We start from the raw sequence: 22,544 nt of genomic DNA, 5'->3' as shown, positions 1-22,544 counted from the left end.
TAAATTCTGAAAGAAAATACCATGAAAGTTGTCTATTACCTGATGATTCTACCATAGGGTTCCAAGTGCTTGATTCATCTATGTGAACAATAGATATTTCCAAGCTAGAAATGGCCAAAAATTTAAAAAAAAAAAAATATCATGGCATTCCTCTTTATAGTTATTTTCTAGTTAGAACTTTTTAAATTTGCAATCAAGTCTTTTTTTTGTTGGAGTAGCCATCCTTTTTACTAGTCACTGGATTTCAAGCAAATGAAATATCCATAAAGAATTATAACAAAATTAATATTTCAGAGCTCAATGTCCATATATCTTTCCTCAGCCTAAAAATTTCTTCACATCTCTTACCTCCCAAAGTGATATTTCTTCACCACTTCTATTTGGTCATTAAAAAAAAACAAAGCTGGGTTCTGGTCCTGGTATATAGAAAGGATTTAAGCTTGTTGGTCATGGTCTATATACTACTTTTACAAGAGTATTAAAAACAGTTTTGATCTTTATATCATAAATTTATAATATTATATTATATATTTTAAAAAACAATGAATACCCACCTTCACAAGTCAGAAGAATACCCAAACAAAGGAACAGAGCAAAAACTCCCCTGTACAATGCTAAAACGGAAGAAGCTGGAAAATACAAGACATCCTTTTACTGCCAACCACGCCATTTGAGCTGAACCAAGTATAAGTAGGAAGGCTGTCTGCACAAAAACCGGCAGATGCAAGCACAAAAAGACAGCCTGCACAAAAGTAATTCAGTAGATGCATTGTACAAGAGCATAGCTTTTTGGAAATGCTTAGCATAGCAGATTTCACCCTGATTGCAATGCCTAGTTCCTTAGCATAGCAGTTATAATAATTATAAGCATCATCATAGGATTCAAACTCCATCCCCACAGCTGGTGGTGGATAATCCTTTCCTTGAGATATGTCATTTTCAACAACAACTGATGTTGTGTCATTCCCATCAATTTCATGATTGTCTTCAATCTCAAGCATTTGGACACAGTCCTGAAGGCCGTTGCTTTCAATGTCAAGGCCATTTCCTTCTATCTCAAGCCCATTGCTCTCAATATCAATGTCACGCCCTTCAATTTCAAGGTCATTTCCTTCTATTTCAAGCTCATTGCCATCATCCTTAAACAGCTGCTCACTGTTTTGAGAACCTTCTTCAATCTGAAATGAAAAATCCACCCATTAATATCAATGGATGACTGCAACTTAGAGAACGTACAAGCAGGATACATGAACCAGCAACTTGTAGACAAAGCATTTTTAGCATAAAACATGTTCCAAGAGTAGAGAGCAGTACTTATCAATATTACTGCTTAAGAAAAATAAAAATAAATAAGGTTCAAGTGCATGAGAAATGATTCTAGTGATACACAGTCTGCTTCAAAACAAAAGTTGTTATCAATACTTTCTCTCATCAGGCAAGGCACCAGGCATGAGGCATCCCCTTCCTATGATGATGGATTCAACTCAAATCATCCCATTTAATGCTTATCATAAAGTTCTTATCACATCTTTACTATCAAGTGCATCCCTTTTCCTATCGTGATGGATTCAACCCTTTACCCCAAACAGTTAGTAACAATTCTTCAAACTCTCCCTCCATTCTCATCATTTAACAATCTCGTAGTAAAAAATTGAAACAAGTTATGGAAAAGATGATTAAGTAAAGCTAATTACGCCATTCATCCCAACCCAAATCACCATCTTGAATAACTCTGAGCATGGTTTTACTGGAAACCATAGAAATCACACATATGTACTGACATTGAAATTTCAAACAAACATATGCTTTACTTTAAAAGTGAAAAAAATATGAGCATTTCCAAATAAATTCCTTGAAATTTAGTAAAAGAAGTTCATTTGATGCTAATTAAAATAAAATAGAAATTTAATTGAGTTTCCATGCTAAAATTCAGGAGCTAAAACCCAAGAAATGCAGGGGAGGGGGGAAACATGGGAATTGGAGGGGAGATTGAGAGGGGGAAGGTACCAAGACTGGAGACAAGGCCTGGTGGTCGCTGGGAGAGATCGTGCTATCTGCGGCCATGGTTGGAGTGAGGGTGAGGTGCCCTGCTTTAGTGTTCTTGTACCGTCAAGGAACTTTCCTACCAAAGCTGATCAAGAGACCAGCAGAAGCAGTGCTACCAAATTTCAAATTTAAATTTAAGCAACTAGAATTAAGCAAGTAGAATTCTGCTCAAACCGCCTCTTTTGTTTACTATAAATGAAAGCAGAATTAAGCAACTAGAATTCTGCTTACTTCACTTTCAAAAAACAAAGAAAGAATTCTGCTTCCTTTTGACGCTAAAAAACCTCTTCATTCTCTTTCCCAGAACAACAAAATCTCCTTCTAACTCCAACCCTAGCAATGATGTTCTATCCTCCAGCTCCAGGAGTGGTGTTCAATCCTTCTGATCGGGAGATAGTTTCCTTTTTTCTGCCCAAGTTGATGAGTGGTGAAGGGATCGGCGAACTTAGCTACCTCATTGAATTTTGTGATCTATATTGCATCAAGCCAGCTGCCCTGTTTGATGTTAACAAAGGCTTTCTTCCGTTCGTCAAACCCAACCAGCGTTTCGTCTTCACCCATCGTCAGAAGATTTCTCAAAAGAATGCGAATGGAAAACGACCTAGAAGGGTTCTTGACAGTCGAGCAGCAGGAGACGGTGGATTTTGGAGGTCTTCAACAGGTGAGAAACCTATTCTTGATGAACAAGGAGAGCATGTTATAGGGTACGTGAATACCCTTAACTTCTATGAGTACAAGGGTGAGAAACGAAGTCCAAAGGATGCCACCAAAACTAGCTGGCTTATGCATGAGTATCGTCTCCCCGGAGAAAATTTTCAAGAATGGGTTATCTGCAAGATCAAAGACACAGCGTGTTCAGAGGAAGATAAGTGTGTAGCTTTTTGGGTTAAGGAGCTTTTTGGAAATCTGCTTCTTGGAAACAAAGAATGTCCATCATCTGCTTTGATGCAAGAAGCTGTTTTCAGTGGAAATTTACCTTTGCCCGATGATGGACAATGCGATCCTTTGATAGATAATTACGTGGATGGAAGGTTGCAGCAGTCAGAGAACCTGGAATGTCAATCATCAATTTTGGTGGAAGGATCAGAATCTCTAGTAAATGGTTTTGGAGAAATGGATTCTAATGGCCTAGTAGGTGAGGGTTATTCTTTGATGGATCAGTTACTGGATGAAGACCCCTTCAATGAGGTGGATCAACTATTAGGGATTAGCAACAACGATCAAATTAGCAACTTGGATGAGCTTGTCATTGATAAGAGCGTAGATGAATTATTGCGTGAATATGAGGCATTAATCGATGGTGACTGTTTGAAGGAAGTGGATCAACTACCTGGGATTAGCAACAACAATGAAAGTAGCAAATCGGTTGAACCTGTCATTGTCACTGGTAAGAATGTAGATGAGCTATCGGGTGGATATGAGGAATTAAACTATGATGACTCTTTCAAGGAGGTGGATCAGCTATGGGGAATTAGCAACACAGATGAGAATAGCAAGTTGGATGAGCTTTTCACTGATAAGGATGTAGATGACATACATGCATTGTTGGCTTTCGACCATCTGCCACCTTTGGAGTAGTCTTTTAATTTGGCATTTTATATATTGGTTGTTTTTCTTTTTTTTCTTCTAATTGTAAAGATTAGACTTGAATATATGTGTTAAGCTGAAATCAATAAGATGTTATGCTTTTCCAAATTGATTGTAAACATGAATGGATTTCATCCTTAAGTAACTAATTCCTGTTTAATCAAAGCATGATAAAAAAATCTGATTTTGCTGGTTTATTATGTTGTGTCAACACTCTCCATGCCCATAACTTGTCTCATCGTTGCAATGAAACCGTCCACTGCTCTCGACCTTATCAAATGGCGCTTCACCAACGTCTGGTTTTCCATATGTCGTGATTCACTTCTCTTTGAATGCTGCTGCCCTTTCAACTGCTTGTGCTCTGTCAGTGCTGTCTCGTGGATGATGCTGATCTATTACTACCTATGCCTTTCTATTGGTCTTTGGAATCTTGTTGCTAAGCAGAAATGACACTCATGGCATTGTGCTTCAACAATCCATTGTAAGGGATATTTGTTTCTTTGGGACGTTTTACATTGTTTAACTCGTGTTTGGACAGGGGTACTCTCCATGTCTCAGTGCTTGTATCAATATAGTTTAATTAGTGACTGGTTAATTATTTTTCAGTAGTTGAATTTGGATATGGAGTCAAGATGATTATTTTTCTGTATTTCATTTATCAGTGAACATTCCATGTGTGATCACATGCATGATAGTTGAATTTTGGCTTGCTCATAGACTTGTCTTTTTTTAGTTACTTTATATATTTCTCAAACTCCATTTTTGAAGCAGGCAAATAGAGTGTGAGCTATGACAATAAGATAACTTGTACGTTGACATTGATTCTTAGACCAGCATATCAGGACAGCTACCTATTTGTTCTATAATATTTCGTGATGAAGCTCGAAGTGACCATAATCCATATCTCTTGATAATGACTGATAACGTTCCCCATTGTCATATCATTTATGTGCAAACAGAGACATTAGTTTGGTGCAAATCTCTTTCATTTGCTGTCTCATTGTTATTAGCATAAAACATACATGGAGAAATATGGGTTTAGTCACCTAGCTAGTTCAAACAAGGCTACGACTCACACTACTTGACCAAAATGTAAGCCCTATAAGCCATATTCTTGATCTCCTAGGTCAAGCAAGGTCGCGTACAGAACTGAAAAAGAACAATCATTGGCATTTCCAAGCACTGTTCTCTCAGGATGGTTCTAGCTCCATCTCCAACATATAATAGTATCTTATTTGTAGCTTTTAATTGCGTGATCATTCCTGATGCAACTTTACCAAGCTTTTGGTAACCTCTGTCAATGTGACAAGTTCAGCATGGCCGCCACTTACAAAGGGAGACCAAACCTTTGCCTATAGATGAGGTAAAAGTTGAAATTCGACATTGTCCAACTTAAGCTAGCTTCAACTTGTCAAAAAGAGATGATCTCGAATTTAATTTCCTTTCGTATTGAAATTTACTTCATATATAAATATTTAATTAATTAATAAATAAATAAAATAGCCCACCACTCAATTACCCCCTCCATTTCCGCACAAAATTACAACCCAACCACCAAAAACCCCACATATAAAATCCTTCTCTTCTCCCACTCCATTCTCCATTCCCCACTTCTCACTCTCTAGCTAGCTCCCCCAATTTTCAATTCATTTTCACTCTCCAGGCCCAATGGCCGCCGCAGCTCCACCACCGCCACCATCTGCTGCTCCAGAACCATCCATGGCACCACCAGAAACCACCCCATTAGGCCACCCTCTATTCACCAGGATCCGCCTAGCCGCCCCTTCTGACGTCCCTTTCATCCACAAACTAATCCACCAAATGGCCGTCTTTGAACGCCTAACCCACCTTTTCACCGCCACAGAATCCTCCCTTCATTCCACCCTCTTCCGCTCCCCTCCTTTCGATTCCTTCACAATTTTCATCCTCGAAGTTTCCAGTACCCCTATCCCACCCCTCCCTTCCATTTACCCTTCTTTTACCTCCATAGAAAAAACTTTTAACTTCGACATCCCCATAAACGACCCCGAAGAAGATGCCTTCACGGTTAATTTTGGAAAAGATCAAATTATAATTGCCGGGTTCGTTTTGTTTTTCCCTAACTACTCCACGTTTTTGGGGAAACCGGGGTTTTATGTCGAGGATTTGTTTGTTAGGCAGTGTTATAGACGGAAAGGGTTTGGGAAGATGTTGCTTTCGGCAGTGGCGAAACAAGCGGTGAAAATGGGGTATGGGAGAGTGGAATGGGTTGTTTTGGATTGGAATATTAATGCTATTAAGTTCTATGAACAAATGGGTGCTAAAGTTTTGCCTGATTGGAGGATTTGTAGGCTGACTGGTGATGCTCTGCAAGCTTATGAAAATGCCAATGTTTAGCTTTTTAGGTGAGTTTTTTAACAAAGAAATGAAGTGTTACTGGGTTTTTAGTTGTATCCCAGTTAGCCAAAGATTGCAATTTCAGTTGTATTTGGTCTCTTATGATTTAGTTTATTGGCACTTTATCAGTTATATTCCTTGTCGTTGAAAGATGGAAACTTTTAATTTTAGAACTTCTGATGTTAAATGTCTATGTTACTGTGGATTGGGTTTATTTTGTTAACGGGTTTACTATTGCTGTTATTGCTGCCAGAACAGAACTTTGCTTGAGAATGAAAATATAGTAACAAAGCTTTCAAGATGAACATCTTGAACTTATCCTGTAGATGCTCAAAGATTTTCTTGTTTGATTTGATAAATAGACCCCAAAAGTTCCTTTTCTTTTGATGTTAATCTATACGACTAAAGGGCTTTACCTAAAGGTTAATTGTCTTTGTCACTGCTAGTTTAACACATATAAGTGAAAAAGAAGAAACTGGTAAATTGACAAGTGGGCTTCCACCAATGAGGAGAGGAGAGATTTTACCACTTTGGAAAATGGAGAGATTGAATTACTGCCAACAATTCCTGTAAGGGGATTAGTGATTCTATCCAAAATGGATTGCCGTTGAACAATCCACAAAAACAAAAACTGAGAAGGCTTTTCCACTATAACTGGATTCAAATGAATGGAGAATGCCCACCTACAAAAGGATCAGTCTAGCCCTAACCTATACCTAATCAGAAACTCTGAGTTTGTACATGATTCTGCAGACCTCTTAAGGCCCCAGAGCCTAGTCGCACATTTGCCTAACTATGATGACAAACTTTCAGGCTGAAGAGTCTACATAATGTCCTGTCTTTCGTCTATGCCGACTAAAATCTGATACAAACCTGAAAGAAAGGCCGCAGCCTACAACCTTGCACTTATATGGTCGTTCTCCAGTGTGCACCCGTATATGCTCTGTCCTAGCCCATGCCCACTTGAATGTCATGGAACATCCTTTCCATGGGCACTTGAGGGGCCTATCATCCTCATGGACTCGTTGATGAAGGATTGCATATTTGTGGGATCGAAACCTCTTTCCACAGCCTTCGTAAGGGCACCGATTGCGTTTGTGCAACCTCAACTCTTCTTTTGTCTCAAAACTCATATGGCAGCCTTCCATGTCACACCTATGAGACCCCTTCTTAATTATCTTCTTACTTTGTGTATGAATTGAAGGTTTCCTCGTCTCCTTTGTAGGCAGCACCTCCTGGGATGTTTTGCCTACATCGAAAGAGCTTGATGCATCTTTCCGAGCCCTTGGCCTCAATCCTTCACATGGACTTCTAATAAAGCCACTGCCACCAACCTTTTCTGGTTTTTCCACCACTTCTCTCTTCCTCTTTCTTCCATCTGTGGCACTTGATCTGCAATTTACCACAGCAGACTCAAGATCTCTATTCTCTACAAATGAACAAACTTCACCATTATTCACATTCACAGTAGCACGACTCTCTCTACGAGTTCTAGAGTATCTTTGGATTGGGACAGGTGTAGCCTGATTTATAGGAATAACACAGCAAGAAACAGGTTCTTCCTCATCTTTTTCATTTCTAATCAGGTCGTTTTCATGTCTGTCATCATCTGCAGTTGCATCAGCACATGATTTTTTCTCAGAACTGCACATCCTTTGGACCTTGGAGCAAGCTTCCATCACTGTGGGAGTAGGCTGCTTTTCTTTGATTGGCAAATGGTAACAATAGATAACTTCATCCCCACTGGTTCCTTTTGTAGCTTGAATCTCTTGCAACACTTCAACATCTGAGATCACACCAGTATGCAGTTCATTGGCACAAGGATTTTTGGAAACTACAGAATATTCTTCCACTGAGAGACTAGTGCGCTGATCAATCACCATTGGTGTAATAGAACCACAGAGAAGTCCTTCCTTACTCGCATCAATCTGGATTTCCTGCTTCTTTGCTTTATCCTTGGAAATTGCAACATCACATAAATCTGCTGCAGTACAGGGCTCCCTTGGAACATCAGATCTATTTCCCACCATGACGGTACTAGGCCCCTTTGTCAGAGTGGGAGAACTGAAAAAAGGTTCAACCTGACTTCCACCTCTAGTGTTGGTTTCTTGCTGCGCTTCATCTCCCAAGGAAACACCACTGGAGAAATCCTCTGGACCCAAATTTGGTTTATTTATTAGTTTATTATCACATAAAATGTCCTCATTGTTATTTCTGCTGGTAGCTTCAATTTCTTGCTGCACTTCGTTATCAGAAGTCATACAAGAATGAACCCCTCCATTCATACAAGATTTCTCAACAATTAAATCCTCCAATACTGGATCAAATCTTCCAGCAGATGGCTGAGCAGAAAGTGAATTTGCTGAGTTAGCAAGATTTATCAAATCATGCCTGGCAGCCAGTTCCTCACACTGTCCTTCATAAACTGGATTGCAAACCTCGCAAATCGCACCAGTACTTTCCTTAAATCTTTCACCAGCTGCAAAAACACTGAATTTAGAACACTTATCAGCAAGAGAAAGCTCATTATTCTCACTGGTTCTCTCCATAAGCTTGATCTCACGTTGCTTTTGAGAACTAGCACATGCTGCCAAACTACAACCTTCACCATTCAGATTTGATTCCTGCAAAATTTTACCATGATCCTTTTGTACAACCCCAACAACTGAGGTAGTCTGGATCTCAGGCTGTGTCTGAGATGCCCTAGTAGATAGAGATGAAAACAATACAGAGGAGTCACTTTTGGCATTTATCTTGGATTTACTTCCCCCATGTTCATCAGGAAGTTCACATGTAGCAGCAGAATCTTCTCTTGGTAGGTCATCCTTCACAAGTTCAAGGCACCCACCTGCTCCAGTAGAATAATCCGGTTTTCTTTTTTTCCTTCTTGAATACTGAATAATTTTCTGCTCACTTTTAGGAATATTGCCATCTAGCTTTTCCAGCAATAACTCACCCACTTTCAATTCAACGCTTTCACATGGTTTAGATGATGGATGGCTCAACTTACCTTTTGAACGAGATTTTCTTGACTGCCATTTGATGTTAAATAACTCTGGACTGCCATATTTATCAGAGAAAAGTCCACCCAATGGCAGTGCATGCTGAACTTGCTTAAATGGAGAGTTCTTTCTGACCTTGACACAATATCGTAAGTTAACACCAAGTTTTGAGGTCCAGTCTTCTCCTATTTCATCATGTTCATCATCAATTGCAAGATTAATCAAGTTTAGATCCTCCTGAGATGCAGCATCCAATGGAACATCATTGTAATTGAAAGTGATACCAATATCCTCTGCAACAGGTATTGCATGTGCCTTTATCTTCTGATAATCTACAGAAATCAGAGGAGCAAAGATGTGAAGAACTAATTCATCAGTACAACAAAGATGCAATTATATATAATGCCATATTTCTAAACAGAATGACACAAAAACAAATACATATTCATTGATTGAATAGCAGATAGCAGTTAGTATTACAGATAATAGAAATTGGACATAGATTAATTGTGACAAACACACAGAAACTATGATCAATATTTAAAATCATTTGAAAAAATATTGTTCCCTTCATATTCTTTTCTTTTTCTTTTCCTCCTTTTCCAACGGTTCTTGATAAGAAAAGGAATGTAGCCTAAATGTGCTTCCTGATCTATTAATTTTGAATAGAATAGTAGTGCAGACAGATCTAAAGCCAATCTCACCTGAATGGCAAATTACCAGCATTTTTGCTCCACCTTTGGACTGCAAAATCTCCTCAACTTGAACAGCATGCTCCAGGCAGAAAATCCGAGGCCTCATATATATATTTGAAGTGTCCCATACGTGGCAAAACTTAGTTATTGATGGTGATGTCGCATCCTTTGAAGGTAGAGATTGATCAGCAACATGATGAACATTGTCTGCAGAACAAAGCACAAGTTTTACTCTTCCCAGCACTTGAAAGGCCAAAACGGTGGTTAAGCCGATTGCTCCAGTTTTATTAAAGCTAAAATACTTATAAGCCACTACGTTTCCCAAATTCTCCGAATAAGCCCTTCTCCTTTCATTATACTCAATTGAGCCCTTAAAGTTTTTTTTTTTTTTTTTTTGTTTAATTGAGCCCTTAATTTGGGTGAAAACCCTTACAATCCGTTACTTTTCCACATCAACATCTACATGGCAAAAAAGGTTCTATAGATGTTGATGCAGCATGCCATGTAAGTGTAAACGCAGCATGAATTTTCATTTTTTTGCCACATGGATGTTGATTTTAACAACCATATAAACGCTAAAGTGGAAGAAACAACAGATTTTCACGATTTCCATGCAAAATAAAGGCTTAATTAGACAAAAATAGTATTTTAAGGGCTCAATTGAGTACAATAAAATGATACGGCTTATTTGAGAAATCTGAGAAAGAACAGTGCCGGCTTTCATTTTCTTTGAGGAAAACAACTAATTAGTGTCAATAATAAAAAACCCACCCATTTTCATAAACTTGTATGTTTAAAAATTCCCAGCACTTGCTTATAACATTTCCCATTTGGAGCATTTTTGTTTATTTACAATGTCATGCCAATATATTAATAAAACACAGAGGAAAGTATGTATGGAGAATGTTATATGCATTTATCTACATCCAGAATGCGTTTGAAATCATCCATAGAAATTGCATCTCTGAAAATAAGAAAAACTAAAATACTCAACATATGCTTCTTATATAAGTATTGATAAATCAGAACATGACTATCAAACTGTACATAACATCAAAGGATCAGCATAATTATTTTGTAGCAATTAAGTTAGTGGTTCTGCATACAAGCAACTTTATTAAGGCCAATTATGAAGGAAAAGAGCTGATTTTAAGGAGCTTTGAGAAAGCCATCACCAAGTTCTTTTAGATCATCCGAAAAAATGCACCATAATGCAAGGTTAATTCCCGATTTTCGAGAATTGTCTTATCACTTTAGCAGATCAGGAGGTATTATTCCCTCAACAAGGCATATCTATGGTGGAATAAGTTGAAGTTAAAGGAATATAATCCAATTATATATGCACCAACATGGAAGGTTAATTTGGGATTTTCAATCACTGTTTTACAATACTGTTGAAGATTTTCTTTTAATTACATGCAATGTCTACGGTGTCATGGCTTAAAGTTATAAACATATAGTCATAATATAATGCAGCAAAATGGGTGGTTAATTTCAGTATTAATGAACTGTTTTAAAACAAGTTCTTTGAGATGTTCCAGGTTTATGGCAACATATAATTAAGTTGTGGGAACATAATCCTACTATCTATGTGACAATTAGAGTGCAGGAGAACATGAAGTATGAAAGGAACTGATAATAAATATGGGAAACAACAACAATTTTAAAAAAGGGTCCAATACCTGAAACTGAGCACTCAACAGGGTGATCAAGATCAGGACAGGAATGAGTATTCTTAGATTCCAAGACCGCTGAACCTAGAACCGAAAGATGATCTGCAGGTAGAAGTTCCAATGTTCCCTCAGATGGTTGTACCACAGACATAAATGGATAACCCAGAATTCCACAAGCCACACAAGCCAGTGTCCCCGAATCAACTTGAAAATCACATGACAAATCGTCGTCATTCAAATATAAATAGTTCAGATTTTCCATATACAAGCTCATCTCATCTAAGAGATTATTTTGATTAGTATTATTTTTAGAATGAATGTCAGAAACATTTTCTTGCAGTACTGTAGAAACTGCAGCAGTTTCACTGGGCAATTCAGAATCTTTGCTTGCATAAGGTAGTAAATCAGGGTCCCATATTATTGCACGATAAGTTGATCCTCTTTTAAGAAGAAGAGATAACAATTTGTTTTCAGTTAACATATCTTCTATAAAAGCCTTCTTTACTAACAACTCTCTTTCTTCCTTTTGGCGATCTCTCAAACGAGAACTCCGAGCACCAGGTAGCAAGGATCTTGGCACCCTGGTAACAATACAAATAAATAACTTGAGAAACAACAAAGACAGCTCAGTGGATATTTTTACAATCAAAATTGAGAAATAGATGCAAAGAATTTGTACAAAGATTAATGCCAAATTCTATGATTACTTGAACCACACTAATTATAAGAATATTATGCTTGATGAAAATTCACAAAAAATATGGCATTATTCATGAGTTACTTATGATTAACTGCACTTGATTAAACTGTTTAAACAGATGTGCCAAAAATTTGGTTACAGTCTGTTCTATGAACATTGTTAGTTTTGTGTCTAATATTACTTTCTATTGGCCCAATGTCTTGCCAGAACTAAAACTAGATCATATACCCAGCCTTGCAAGCAATTAAGCCAAAATCACTCTAAATCTAGCCCACCGCCCCAGCATTTACAGACCCAGCCTTATATTACAATACCCAGCCTATGAACTTATTGCACTAATCAGAAATAGCTGCCTACATGCCCCAATCAGGCCAGAATACCCTCATCCATTGACCTAAAATAATAATAGTATAAATCTTCATAGTGCACATTTCAGATGTAAAAGGTACAGCATAACTTCACTCAGTAGCTTGCTACGATCTAACCTTGACACAAAAGACATGGTCAAAAGGTATAGCAGCTGCTGATGAGAAAGCATTGGAAGATAGTTCATAGCAGCTCTACGAACAGCAGCTTCTTTAGCTACTTGAAGCCACTGTGGAGTTCCAAAGTTTGCAGCTTCCCCACAATTAAAACCTGCTTAGCATAAAAAAATGATCATGACCATTGATAAAAATTAAAATGAGAGATCAAAGGTTACAGTAAATTCCTTGCTATAGTAGCCTAGATGAGACAAATAAATAAAACAATACACTACTAGCATAATTCTCAGAGCAGAATAAAGACTTTAGTAATAAATTCTGTCTTCGACAATATTAGGACACACCCAATGACTTAATGATGCATATTCACAATGACCACAGCAAAATGCCCCTCCTCATTATGATGGTGTTTGTAATATAAATACATATAGTAACTTCTAGGTTGTTCCAGTTTCAGTGTTACTCGCATACACTTAAAGGATCTTTGCAAATAAGATGTCCTGATTCAGACCCATTTTAAATATCTTTTAACATACTTGTTAACAAGATCACCATCAACAAGACCTTGCTCACAAATGATAACTAGATGGCCTAATCCCCCACCCAACACAGATCAAACACTTTGCTAATGAAGTTATCACTCCCCCCACCCCCGAGAAAGAAAATTTGAAAGCAAAAAGAAAGAGAACTATTATTATCATAATTACCAGTCATTAATTTACAAAACTGCCAGAGGAAGTGAAACTCATCAATCCCCTATTGAGCCCTTAAATTTCTTAAGTGTAATTATTTCCCATGAGTCATGAGTATCATGTTCAGATCATTTACATGCATTAAACCTCATTATGCATGCTACAAGATCATGTCAAGCTAAAAGGCATGCCTATCCAAAAAGGAAATTGGAAAATCCTTTTTCCTTGAATAAATAAAGCCATGCAAGAACCGACACATTCCCTTACAATTTGCAAAATTTCCATTTTGTAGTTCAAATACAGAACATAAATGTGCATTTACCAAATCCCATTCAGGAGCTATGACAACCAATAAAATTCTCATAAAGGTGAAAACCAATATAAATCAATTACCGTGGCTGAATCCTACATGGTAAGCTCTTGGAAAAGTCACAACAAATTCACCAGGATTCTGTATTAACCTAAAGAGATGACAGAATAAACATGAGTCAAACTTTAACACAATCAGAAGAAAACACCAAATAGCAGACTCTGGTGTACAAACCAAACCTCAAAAATTTTCCATGTATGGGATATTAACATTCTCACATCTGGGAATTTCAATCATTAGGGGTAGGGGGGAAACCAAAGATAAAATTATTCAAAAGATACAAGCAACTCACCTACAACAAGGAATGCCAGATGCGACAATCAACTCAGGTGATAGAAGAGTTGTCTTCTCACCCAGTAATGACAGAGCAGCTGGCAATAAAGGAAACTGAAATGAGTTACGAGAAAAATATAAAAGTTACAACAATCAACTAAGTTCCCATAGTCATCAAAAGTTTTGCTAGAAGGGAGGTAAGTCTAAGCATACCAAGATATTAGCTAAAACCAGAATTCATGAACCCACAACATAGTCTACGATTAGAAGCAATATAATTGAAGCAATTCCAGATCAGAAGTCCAATAAAAAAAAGCATCTGCGATTACCTTTAAACCATGAAATGAATGTGTGCCATGTTTTTTTAAACCCCAGCCCTAGATAATGCCCAAATACTTAATATGAATGACAAATCACATACCTAAGCGGTCAATATTACCACCATAAGCCTCTGTGCGGATAACTTCCTCAAAAGCATATGCATAATCTCCAGGAACAGCATACCAAGTCTTTGAAGAGCCAGTGTGAAGAAAATTCATGCTGTGAAGCTCGTGGTCTTCAACATGCCAGGCAAACCAGCTTAACAACATGCCAATATAAACCATGGGAGAAGTAACACCAGGAATATCATCAGGCATAAAACGTGTAAGAGAGCCAGCTGAACGGGCTATCACTTGAAGGTTCCAAGGACTGTTTGAAAGCTTCCATCCTGCAGTGCCTTCCATATCATTACTAGCATTTCCACTCTTTCGTTTAGAAAGAGAATTTTCATCCGATGCCAAGGTTGACGATGTAGTAGATATCTTTGGTGTTTCAAACCATGCATTTTGATCACTTTTAACACAAGTATCTTTAATCTCATCAATATGTGAATTATGTACAGTGTTCATCTCATCTTTCTTGCAATCAGCATTTTCCCTCCTGTACGACATCCTCTTCCTCCTCCTCCTCCTCCTATGGAAATACCGAAATTGACCCTCTGGTTCCCCAAAACCTGATCCAGGGACATCATTAGCATATTCCACATTTATTGGCTTCTCTGAAGCCACCTTCCAAAACAATGCCTCTATATGCAACGGCGATACCTCCTTAAGCACACCCAATAAACTCTTTGCAAAAGTCTTCGACTTGGACTCAAACTGCTCCAACGTATAAATCTCCCCACTTTGCCATACTTGCTTATGAACACCGCATTGCGGACTACTAACTGCCACTTTCATTTTCTTCCCACTCTGCCCCAACTCCTGATGCCGGGTCGTAAACACCGCCCTTCCCTCCCCCTCCTCACCTCTGCTATCCCTACAGCTTGAAATAGAACCAACATTCTTTGAAACATCCATATCACTTCCTAATTCTGGACACTTGGACAACGACCTATTCAAGTTGTTAAAAACATACTTTTTTGATGGTTTTGGCAATGGTGGGATAATCTTACATATACCATAAGCAGCAGCTTCTTTCTCAATCTTTGATATATATGCAATGGGGTCAGCAAACTCAGTATCTGTTGGCCTAAATTCAGGTGCCAATGGCAACCCTTGAAGCCAGTTTGGTATTTCCACATTTCCCATTTACAACAAAGATTCAAAACAACAACAAGGACATAAACCAATCAAAAAATTTAACCTTCACCATACGTTGTTCACGGAAGTTTCAAAGTAAAAACACAAAACATAACAAAAACCCAATTCTCTAAAACACTAGATTCAAGGTTTTTGACATGTTTCCCAACATGGGTTTTTCCTGTTTCCTTGGTTTCTTTATTTGAAACTACATAAAATTGCAAAGTTCAAGGTACAAAATTGAAACTTTTCGAGTGAAATTTCAAGCAAAGAAATGAAAAAGAAAAAAATTAAAACCTGGGGAACCGCTTGAAACCACTTGAAAATCTCGACATTGCTCTTTCACAAGCGGCAAAGAAGAGAGAAAGAGAGAGAAAGCTAGGTTTTGATTAACTCAGCCAGCTCAATTTAGCAGAAGAATGTGAAAATGGACTAACGTGCACGGGCGTTGATACAAATAGTGTGGACCGTACGATATTTTATGCTTAGCTGAGGTACGATTGGGTGTATTATATTATGCCTTTTTGTTATTATTTATTATATTATTAGGCCACTTGCATGAAAATATTTATAAATATCAACGGAAAGGGACATTTAGGGTGTATATCTCTTACATCATATGAATGAATGTTTATCTCTTCATTAAGAGGTTATGATAAGATCTTGCATGAATTTACGGTCTAAAATTAAATAAATAAATTTATATAAGTAAAAGGGAAAAAATATTAAAAAGAGAAGTAATAAAACACATTAATTTTTTTTTAATTATACATTAAACTAATAAAAGCTTAATTTCAAACATAAAATGAATTTAAATTTAAGACGACTCTCTTAATATATAAAAAGAGAAAATGGCATTTACATAATTTTTGTTCTAGTTACTTTTTAGATACCTTAACTCGAATTCTATTATTTAATAAGATATCTAAACTTGATTATTGGATATCCTAATATTACTTAATTAAGTCGGGTAATACAAGATAGTAGATTATAATATATCTATTGGCATCCTTAATAGTAATTTAGTAATACATAAGAAACTGATAAAAGAAAAAAAATTAATTAAGGTGTATTGATATTTGAACATTTAATTTATTAATTATTATGAGCTAAAGTTTGAAGTTAAGTTCTTGACATAAATAAATTTATTTATTTCCATCATAATATTGAAAATTCAGGTTAACCAACATGGGATCAAACCCTAGCCTTTGGATGACAAGAGAAAAAGGTTGCCAGTGTGAATTGACTCAAAAATGCAAAAGGCAGGCAATAAAAAAGTATTACTCATATCTAATTTACTTTCTTTTATTGGAAAGATTTTATGGCCTACGTAAGAATTAACATTACTATTTAGACGTGGGTCCGAATGCTGATAAAACTAGATTTTCCATCTATCATTTTCTCGATATGCCATTCCAACAAAAGTAAAAACAATATTTTTCTTTTCTTTTCATTTTTCTAAAATCAAAATATCCGGAAAAATATATACAAAAAATACAAGGACATTTCTAAACTCTTAAATTCTAAACAATAATTAACCCACAAAGTAATAGACAGATTAATGTTTAAAAATAATCGTACTCGAATATTTGACTAATTGATTAATACATGATTTTCATATTAAATTTGAATCTCTCTTGAAAAAATATGTATCTAAAGAGGATCGATGAAGAATGAGGGTTAATAATTATAATAATTGCAATAAATTTATGGATGAGGAAGATCTCTACAAGCTGTTTCACAGGCTAATTGACAGCCATGCTTGCGACCAGGGACGTCGCGTAGACAAAGAGCAACGCACTCGTCTTGGCACACACTTTGGGCAAGCACAAACATGGCAAAGATAAGCATTACCAAACATATCATTCTCTTGCTCCCCATGTTTTTTCACTTCTTTGAATTAATTTTCTTTGTTTTGGGTGTTGTGAAAATATGTTGGAAGAATTGGAAGACTTATAAAGGACTCAAGTTGATATTCTTTTTTTTTTTAAAGTGGTTTGGAGAGAATCATGGAGGAATATGAGGTTTGAGATTGGGAATTGTGATTGAACTTTTCCACTTTTCTAATTCAAGTCAAGTCAAATTCATTTCTATATATATATAAAAGCATTTTGTAGGGAAAAGAAAAAGTATATTAGAAGAAAGCACCCCTTTTAAGTTATTAATTTATCTAAATAAGTTGTTAAATTTTATTTAGAAATCTATATACGTATGGATACAATAAACGATAGTGATATATTTAGTAACTCGATGTTAATTAATTTAAGAAATTTCAATAAAGAAACTCAAGGATCCTCATTCTTACAATTTTTTTTCTTTTAAGAATCATTTTGATAATTTTTTTTCTCTTATCAAATTTTTATACTATTTTAAGATAATTTCTTATGTATTTTCAGGCATTTTTTTTAATTCAATTTATACATTCATGACAATGCTCTGACTTTAGTTGAATTTTCTGTTCTAATTTAAAATTTTGTAAAATTAATTGAATTTTATTTGTACATGCAAAATGTATTCAACAAGTTTTATCTATATATTGATTTTTTTTTATTTTTTTTATTTAATCACTTGTAATCATACAAAATGGGATAGAGGGAGTATATTAGATTCATAACCATTTTATATAATTTGATTTTCTTTTTTTATGTCATTACAAATAAAAACTCCAATTATAATTAAATAATTTTTGTATATCTCACAAATTAAATTTATGAAAAAAGACAAATTAGTTAAACAAATTAAATATAAAATTGGATTAAACCCACTTATATTGAGACTTGAACTTGAAATTTGAAGACTTCAAAGCTCCTTTTACTATCGAGACATGTTGTTACAATCCTAACAGGGAACCATGTAAATCCCACATCGTATGCTCCTAACAAGTAGAGCCATAAATCTCACATCAAAGAAAAGGTCCCATAAGAGAACCAAAGAAAGATGTCATGGTCCTAGAGAAGAGCCATAAATCTCATATCAATTGTGTACTAGAGTGAGACTGGATATTTGATAGTTTATACCATCTTTCACTTGAGACGCGTTTTTTGTGGGATAAAACCGTAAAGCCAGCAAGCTAAAACCCGCTTTAAAAATCTTCATTGGGATCTTTCTTGTATTCCTACGGAACCAATAACATCATCTTTCAAACCAGTCGCATCTCCCCATATACACAACACGCAATCATCTTTAAACATCATCAACCCAAGTCTAGGCCCAAGTTGCGATTCTACTATTTCTCCTACTCTCGCAAAGACATCTTCTTGTTTTAAAGAAGAATGAAAACTGAAAATTGAACAATGTCATGGTTTACAAAGATAGAACCTTGCACGTCTTTTGCATTAGAAAATAGTACACTAATATTTGCTAAGCAGAGCTCCTTCTTACCTTATTTTTCTTTTTGAAATTTCTATAAGTTTATTTCTCTAGGAAACCTAGTTCTCATCTTTTCATCCCATTGGCTTTGGTGGCATCTTTTGCTGCAGAAAATAATACACTAGTATTTGCTACGTATAGCTCTTTCTTACCTTGTTTTTCTTTTTGAAATTTACATAATTTATTTATTCAAAAACCCTAATCTGTTCGTCCCATCATTTTTGTACCAACCAAATCTTCTTGAAGGTAATTCCATTAATCTTTTATGTTTTTGTTTCATTTTTGCAGCGTTGCATGTATTTGGCTTTATTTTGCTCTACTTCATCTTTTGGATGGATTGGAATGGCTATTTGAGATAAAGATATGGAGAGCCAATGGACAAGATAGTTTGATTTTATTTCAAATGAAAGAAAGAAGAAGAATAAGTATACCATGTTTCATTTTATTTAGTAAATGTTCAAGAATTTGAGCCAAATAATGTCCTCAATTTTTTGAGTTGGTTATGTGGGGACAAAGGGTTTAGCGATTTTTCTTCATCATTTGAGTCCTTTGTTGTGGGTAACCTTCATCTAGAAGATGGAGAAATACAAGTGGGTGCTTTTACTCTAGTAGTTAAAAAGAGAGAAAAATCAAAATTAGATAAAGGAAAGGCCATAGCCTAGTCATCAAAACCCACCAATCATGATTCAATGGGCTTAAACAACTCAAACCTAGATGAATGGAGACGGTGCTAGGTCGTCCAAAAGGTTCATTGAATCAAATATAGGAGTGCTAAGCCCATTAGATTTACCAAGTTCAATTCAAAAGTATATTTGCAGGAAACTTAAAAAATTCAACACAGTCCATCAATCAATTGCCACAACAACATGCCAAGATAAAAACTCAACTCATCCTCATTATTATATCAAAGCCAAATCGTAGGAAAAAACCAAATAGCTCAGATACACCATAGAAACACAATAGGATCATAAACACACAAAAAAAAGGGAAGTTACAACGGTTAGACCAAACTAGGCTAATTATTCTTTATTATCGGATAAGTCATGAAAAATGAGGTAAAACTAATCTTCAACTCTTTTCCCATTAGAAAAAGCTATGTAAAGACAGAACTTATTGTCATTAAATTAGGAACACCTAACAGTTAACTTCATAATCAGAAAGTGGTAAACACACATTTTTATTTTTAGGACAAAGAAAAAGAAACAACAACGCCATTACTAAACTCCCATGAAGCTCTTTTTGTTTCTTCTACAACAATATCTCTTCCTCCATTCTCACCCCAAAAACACTATAGACAATCCACAAACAAAACTTAGGATAAAAAAAATCAAAAAGAGGATATGTTACTGCTTTAACACCAAAGAAGAAAGCTTAAAAAGCTTCAGTTCATTGTGCATATAGAGAGAGGAAAAAGTAGGTGTTTAGCATTGCAAGATTGACAAAACTTGACCACATTGTGAAAAGAGGTCATAAGAGAAACACTAGATAAGTTAGGCATTAACAATTTTGAATGTGAATCTAAATGTGAAGTAGAGCCTTGTCCATATAAGTCAGGCATGGTGGAGGCACCGATTATGGTTAAGAATAATTCTAAATGCAAAGTAGAGCCTTGTCCAGATAAATCAAGCATGAACAATTCTAAATGTGAAGCAAAGCCTTGTTCAAATAAGTCTGGCATGGTAGAGGCACCTGTTATAGTTGAGAACAATTCTGAATGTGCACAGTATCTATTTATGTGAGGGTTTTAAATTTATTATGGTATTGTTTCTGAATGCGCATAGTGTGTATGTTTATGTGGGGGTTTTAGGTTTATTGTGATATTGGTTGTGCTTTAATGGACCATGTTTGTGTAATTTAATTATTTATTTTTGAATGTGCCATTGGTTTTATAGGAATACGTGAAATACATATTGTGTATATGTGACACCATGTGCCATGGTCCAAACAAACCTTAATTCCTAAAGCTCTTTCTTACCTTATTTTTCTAGTTGAAATTTACATAAGTTTATTTCTCCAGAAAACCCTAATTCTCATCTTTTCATCCCATCGACTTTGTCCCAACCAAATTTTCTTGAAGATAATTTCATTAATCTTTTGCATTTTTGGTTTCATTTTTGAGACGTTGCATGTATTTTGCTTTGTTTTGCTCTACTTCATCTTTTGGATGAATTGGAGTGGCTATTTAGGATAGAGAAATGGATAAGTCAATGGACAAAATAGCTTCATTTTATTTCAAATGAAAGAGAGAAGAAGAAGTATATCATGTTTCATTTTATTTAGTCAATGTTCAAGAATTTAAGTTAGATAGTATTGTTGATTTTGTCGGGTTGTATACGTGGGGATAAGGGGTTTAATGATTTTTCTTCATCATTTGAATCCTTTGTCATGGGTAACTTGTGTCTCGAAGATACAGAAATGGAGGTGGGTGGTTTTATTTTAAAAATTGAGTAGGGAGGAAAATCAAAATGGATAGAGGAAAAGCTATAGCCTAGTCATTAAAACCCACCAATCATGATTCAATGGGCTCAAACACCTCAAATCCAAATGAATGAAAACGGTGTTGGGTCTTCCAAAAGTTTCATTGAACTAAATATAGGAGTGCTAAGCGTGTCAGGCTTACCAAGTTCAATTAAAGTCCATCTCGCACCAAAAAATAATGAGCATTTAAAGCCTATAAAAAAGAATCTTGTCTTTTAGATTCCTCCCAAACAACTTGATAGCCTAATGGCCGGTGTTCACTATCAGATAACAATATCTCTAACAGTAATGATATGATTCAGAGAGAGGCCCAAAATGTTTGGTGCATGGGTATGAACCTCGACTTTACCCTGAATTGCTCTGAAAGGTTACTTTTGACCAAACTTGACCACATTGTGAAAAAAGGTTGGAAGAGAAACACCACATAAGTTAGGCATGAACAATTTTGAATGTGAAGCAAAGCCTTGTCTAGATAAATCAGGCATGAACAATTCTAAATGTGAAGCAAAGCCTTGTCCAAATAAGTCTGGCATGGTGGAGGCACCTGCTATGGTTGAAAACAATTCTAAATGTGCATAGTGTCGGTTTATGTGGGGGTTTTAAGTTTATTAGGGGTATTGATTTTAAATGTACGTATTATGTGGGGGTTTTAAGTTTATTGAGGGTATTGATTTTAAATCTACGTAGGGTCTATTTATGTGGAGATTTTAAGTTTATTGTGGTTTTGGTTGTATTTTGATGGTCCATGGTTGTGTAATTTGATTATTTATTTTTGAATGTGTCACTGATTCCATAAGAATACGTGGAATACGTATTGTATATGACACCATGTCTCATGGTCCAAACCAACCTTTTTGAGGTATTGACTGCTTGGGCCCGTTCGTCTCACGACTTTATCCCACAAAAAATGCCTCTTAGGTGAAAAATGGTGTGAACTATTAAATGTCCAATCTTACTCTAGTACACAACTAATGTGAGATTCTTGACTCCCTTTTAAAACCATGACATTCTCTTTTAGCTCCTCTATGAGAGCTTCTTTTTTACGTGAGATTTATGGCTCTACCCAACAAGAGCATATGATGTGGGATTCACATAGTTCCTCGTTGGGACTGTGATATCCTCCTCCATTTTAACAAGAGCCCACTATTTTCAATGACACATCACTAGTACTTCAAAGTCTCTTTGTTCAAATATGCAATAACCCGTGCAACGCTTGAGTGGACACTTCTACACAAGTCA

The 22,544-nt window shown here is 36.0% G+C and overlaps 3 protein-coding genes across 3 annotated transcripts; 1 reads left to right on the top strand and 2 right to left on the bottom strand.

Moving 5' to 3' along the window:
* Positions 1-546: 546 nt before the first annotated feature.
* Positions 547-2,225, bottom strand: LOC18586426 (uncharacterized). Its single transcript, XM_018128999.2, has 2 exons — positions 2,008-2,225; positions 547-1,178 (listed from the first exon to the last, which is right to left on the bottom strand). Exons 1-2 carry the CDS (start codon positions 2,062-2,064, stop codon positions 615-617), a joined length of 621 nt encoding a protein of 206 aa, XP_017984488.2. The 5' UTR covers positions 2,065-2,225; the 3' UTR covers positions 547-614.
* Positions 2,226-5,226: 3,001 nt separating this feature from the next.
* On the top strand, positions 5,227-6,314 carry LOC18586424 (GCN5-related N-acetyltransferase 8-like). The gene has a single exon (XM_007009816.3). It carries the CDS (start codon positions 5,302-5,304, stop codon positions 6,007-6,009), a length of 708 nt encoding a protein of 235 aa, XP_007009878.3. The 5' UTR covers positions 5,227-5,301; the 3' UTR covers positions 6,010-6,314.
* Positions 6,315-6,641: 327 nt separating this feature from the next.
* ELF6 (Zinc finger (C2H2 type) family protein / transcription factor jumonji (jmj) family protein) lies at positions 6,642-15,883 on the bottom strand. Its single transcript, XM_018129284.2, has 7 exons — positions 14,318-15,883; positions 13,916-13,994; positions 13,647-13,714; positions 12,565-12,715; positions 11,389-11,960; positions 9,716-9,913; positions 6,642-9,343 (listed from the first exon to the last, which is right to left on the bottom strand). Exons 1-7 carry the CDS (start codon positions 15,465-15,467, stop codon positions 6,819-6,821), a joined length of 4,743 nt encoding a protein of 1,580 aa, XP_017984773.2. The 5' UTR covers positions 15,468-15,883; the 3' UTR covers positions 6,642-6,818.
* Positions 15,884-22,544: the final 6,661 nt, after the last annotated feature.

The sequence above is a fragment of the Theobroma cacao genome, chromosome 10, assembly GCF_053813885.1.
Source record: "Theobroma cacao isolate CCN51 chromosome 10, ASM5381388v1, whole genome shotgun sequence".
In the NCBI taxonomy this organism is placed as follows: domain Eukaryota; kingdom Viridiplantae; phylum Streptophyta; class Magnoliopsida; order Malvales; family Malvaceae; genus Theobroma; species Theobroma cacao.
The sequence above is the reverse complement of the archived record's forward strand: the minus strand, read 5'-3'. Positions and strand labels throughout refer to the sequence as shown.

Coding starts and splice junctions, on each gene's coding strand:
- LOC18586426 (XM_018128999.2), bottom strand. CDS start 2,064: ATGGCCGCAGATAGCACGATCTCTCCCAGCGACCACCAGGCCTTGTCT. Junction 1,179..2,007: donor AGGCCTTGTCTCCAGTCTTG/GTACCTTCCCCC, acceptor TTTTCATTTCAG/ATTGAAGAAGGTTCTCAAAA.
- LOC18586424 (XM_007009816.3), top strand. CDS start 5,302: ATGGCCGCCGCAGCTCCACCACCGCCACCATCTGCTGCTCCAGAACCA.
- ELF6 (XM_018129284.2), bottom strand. CDS start 15,467: ATGGGAAATGTGGAAATACCAAACTGGCTTCAAGGGTTGCCATTGGCA. Junction 13,715..13,915: donor TCTGGCATTCCTTGTTGTAG/GTGAGTTGCTTG, acceptor TCATCTCTTTAG/GTTAATACAGAATCCTGGTG. Junction 9,914..11,388: donor TGTTGAGTGCTCAGTTTCAG/GTATTGGACCCT, acceptor TTTGTTCTGCAG/ACAATGTTCATCATGTTGCT.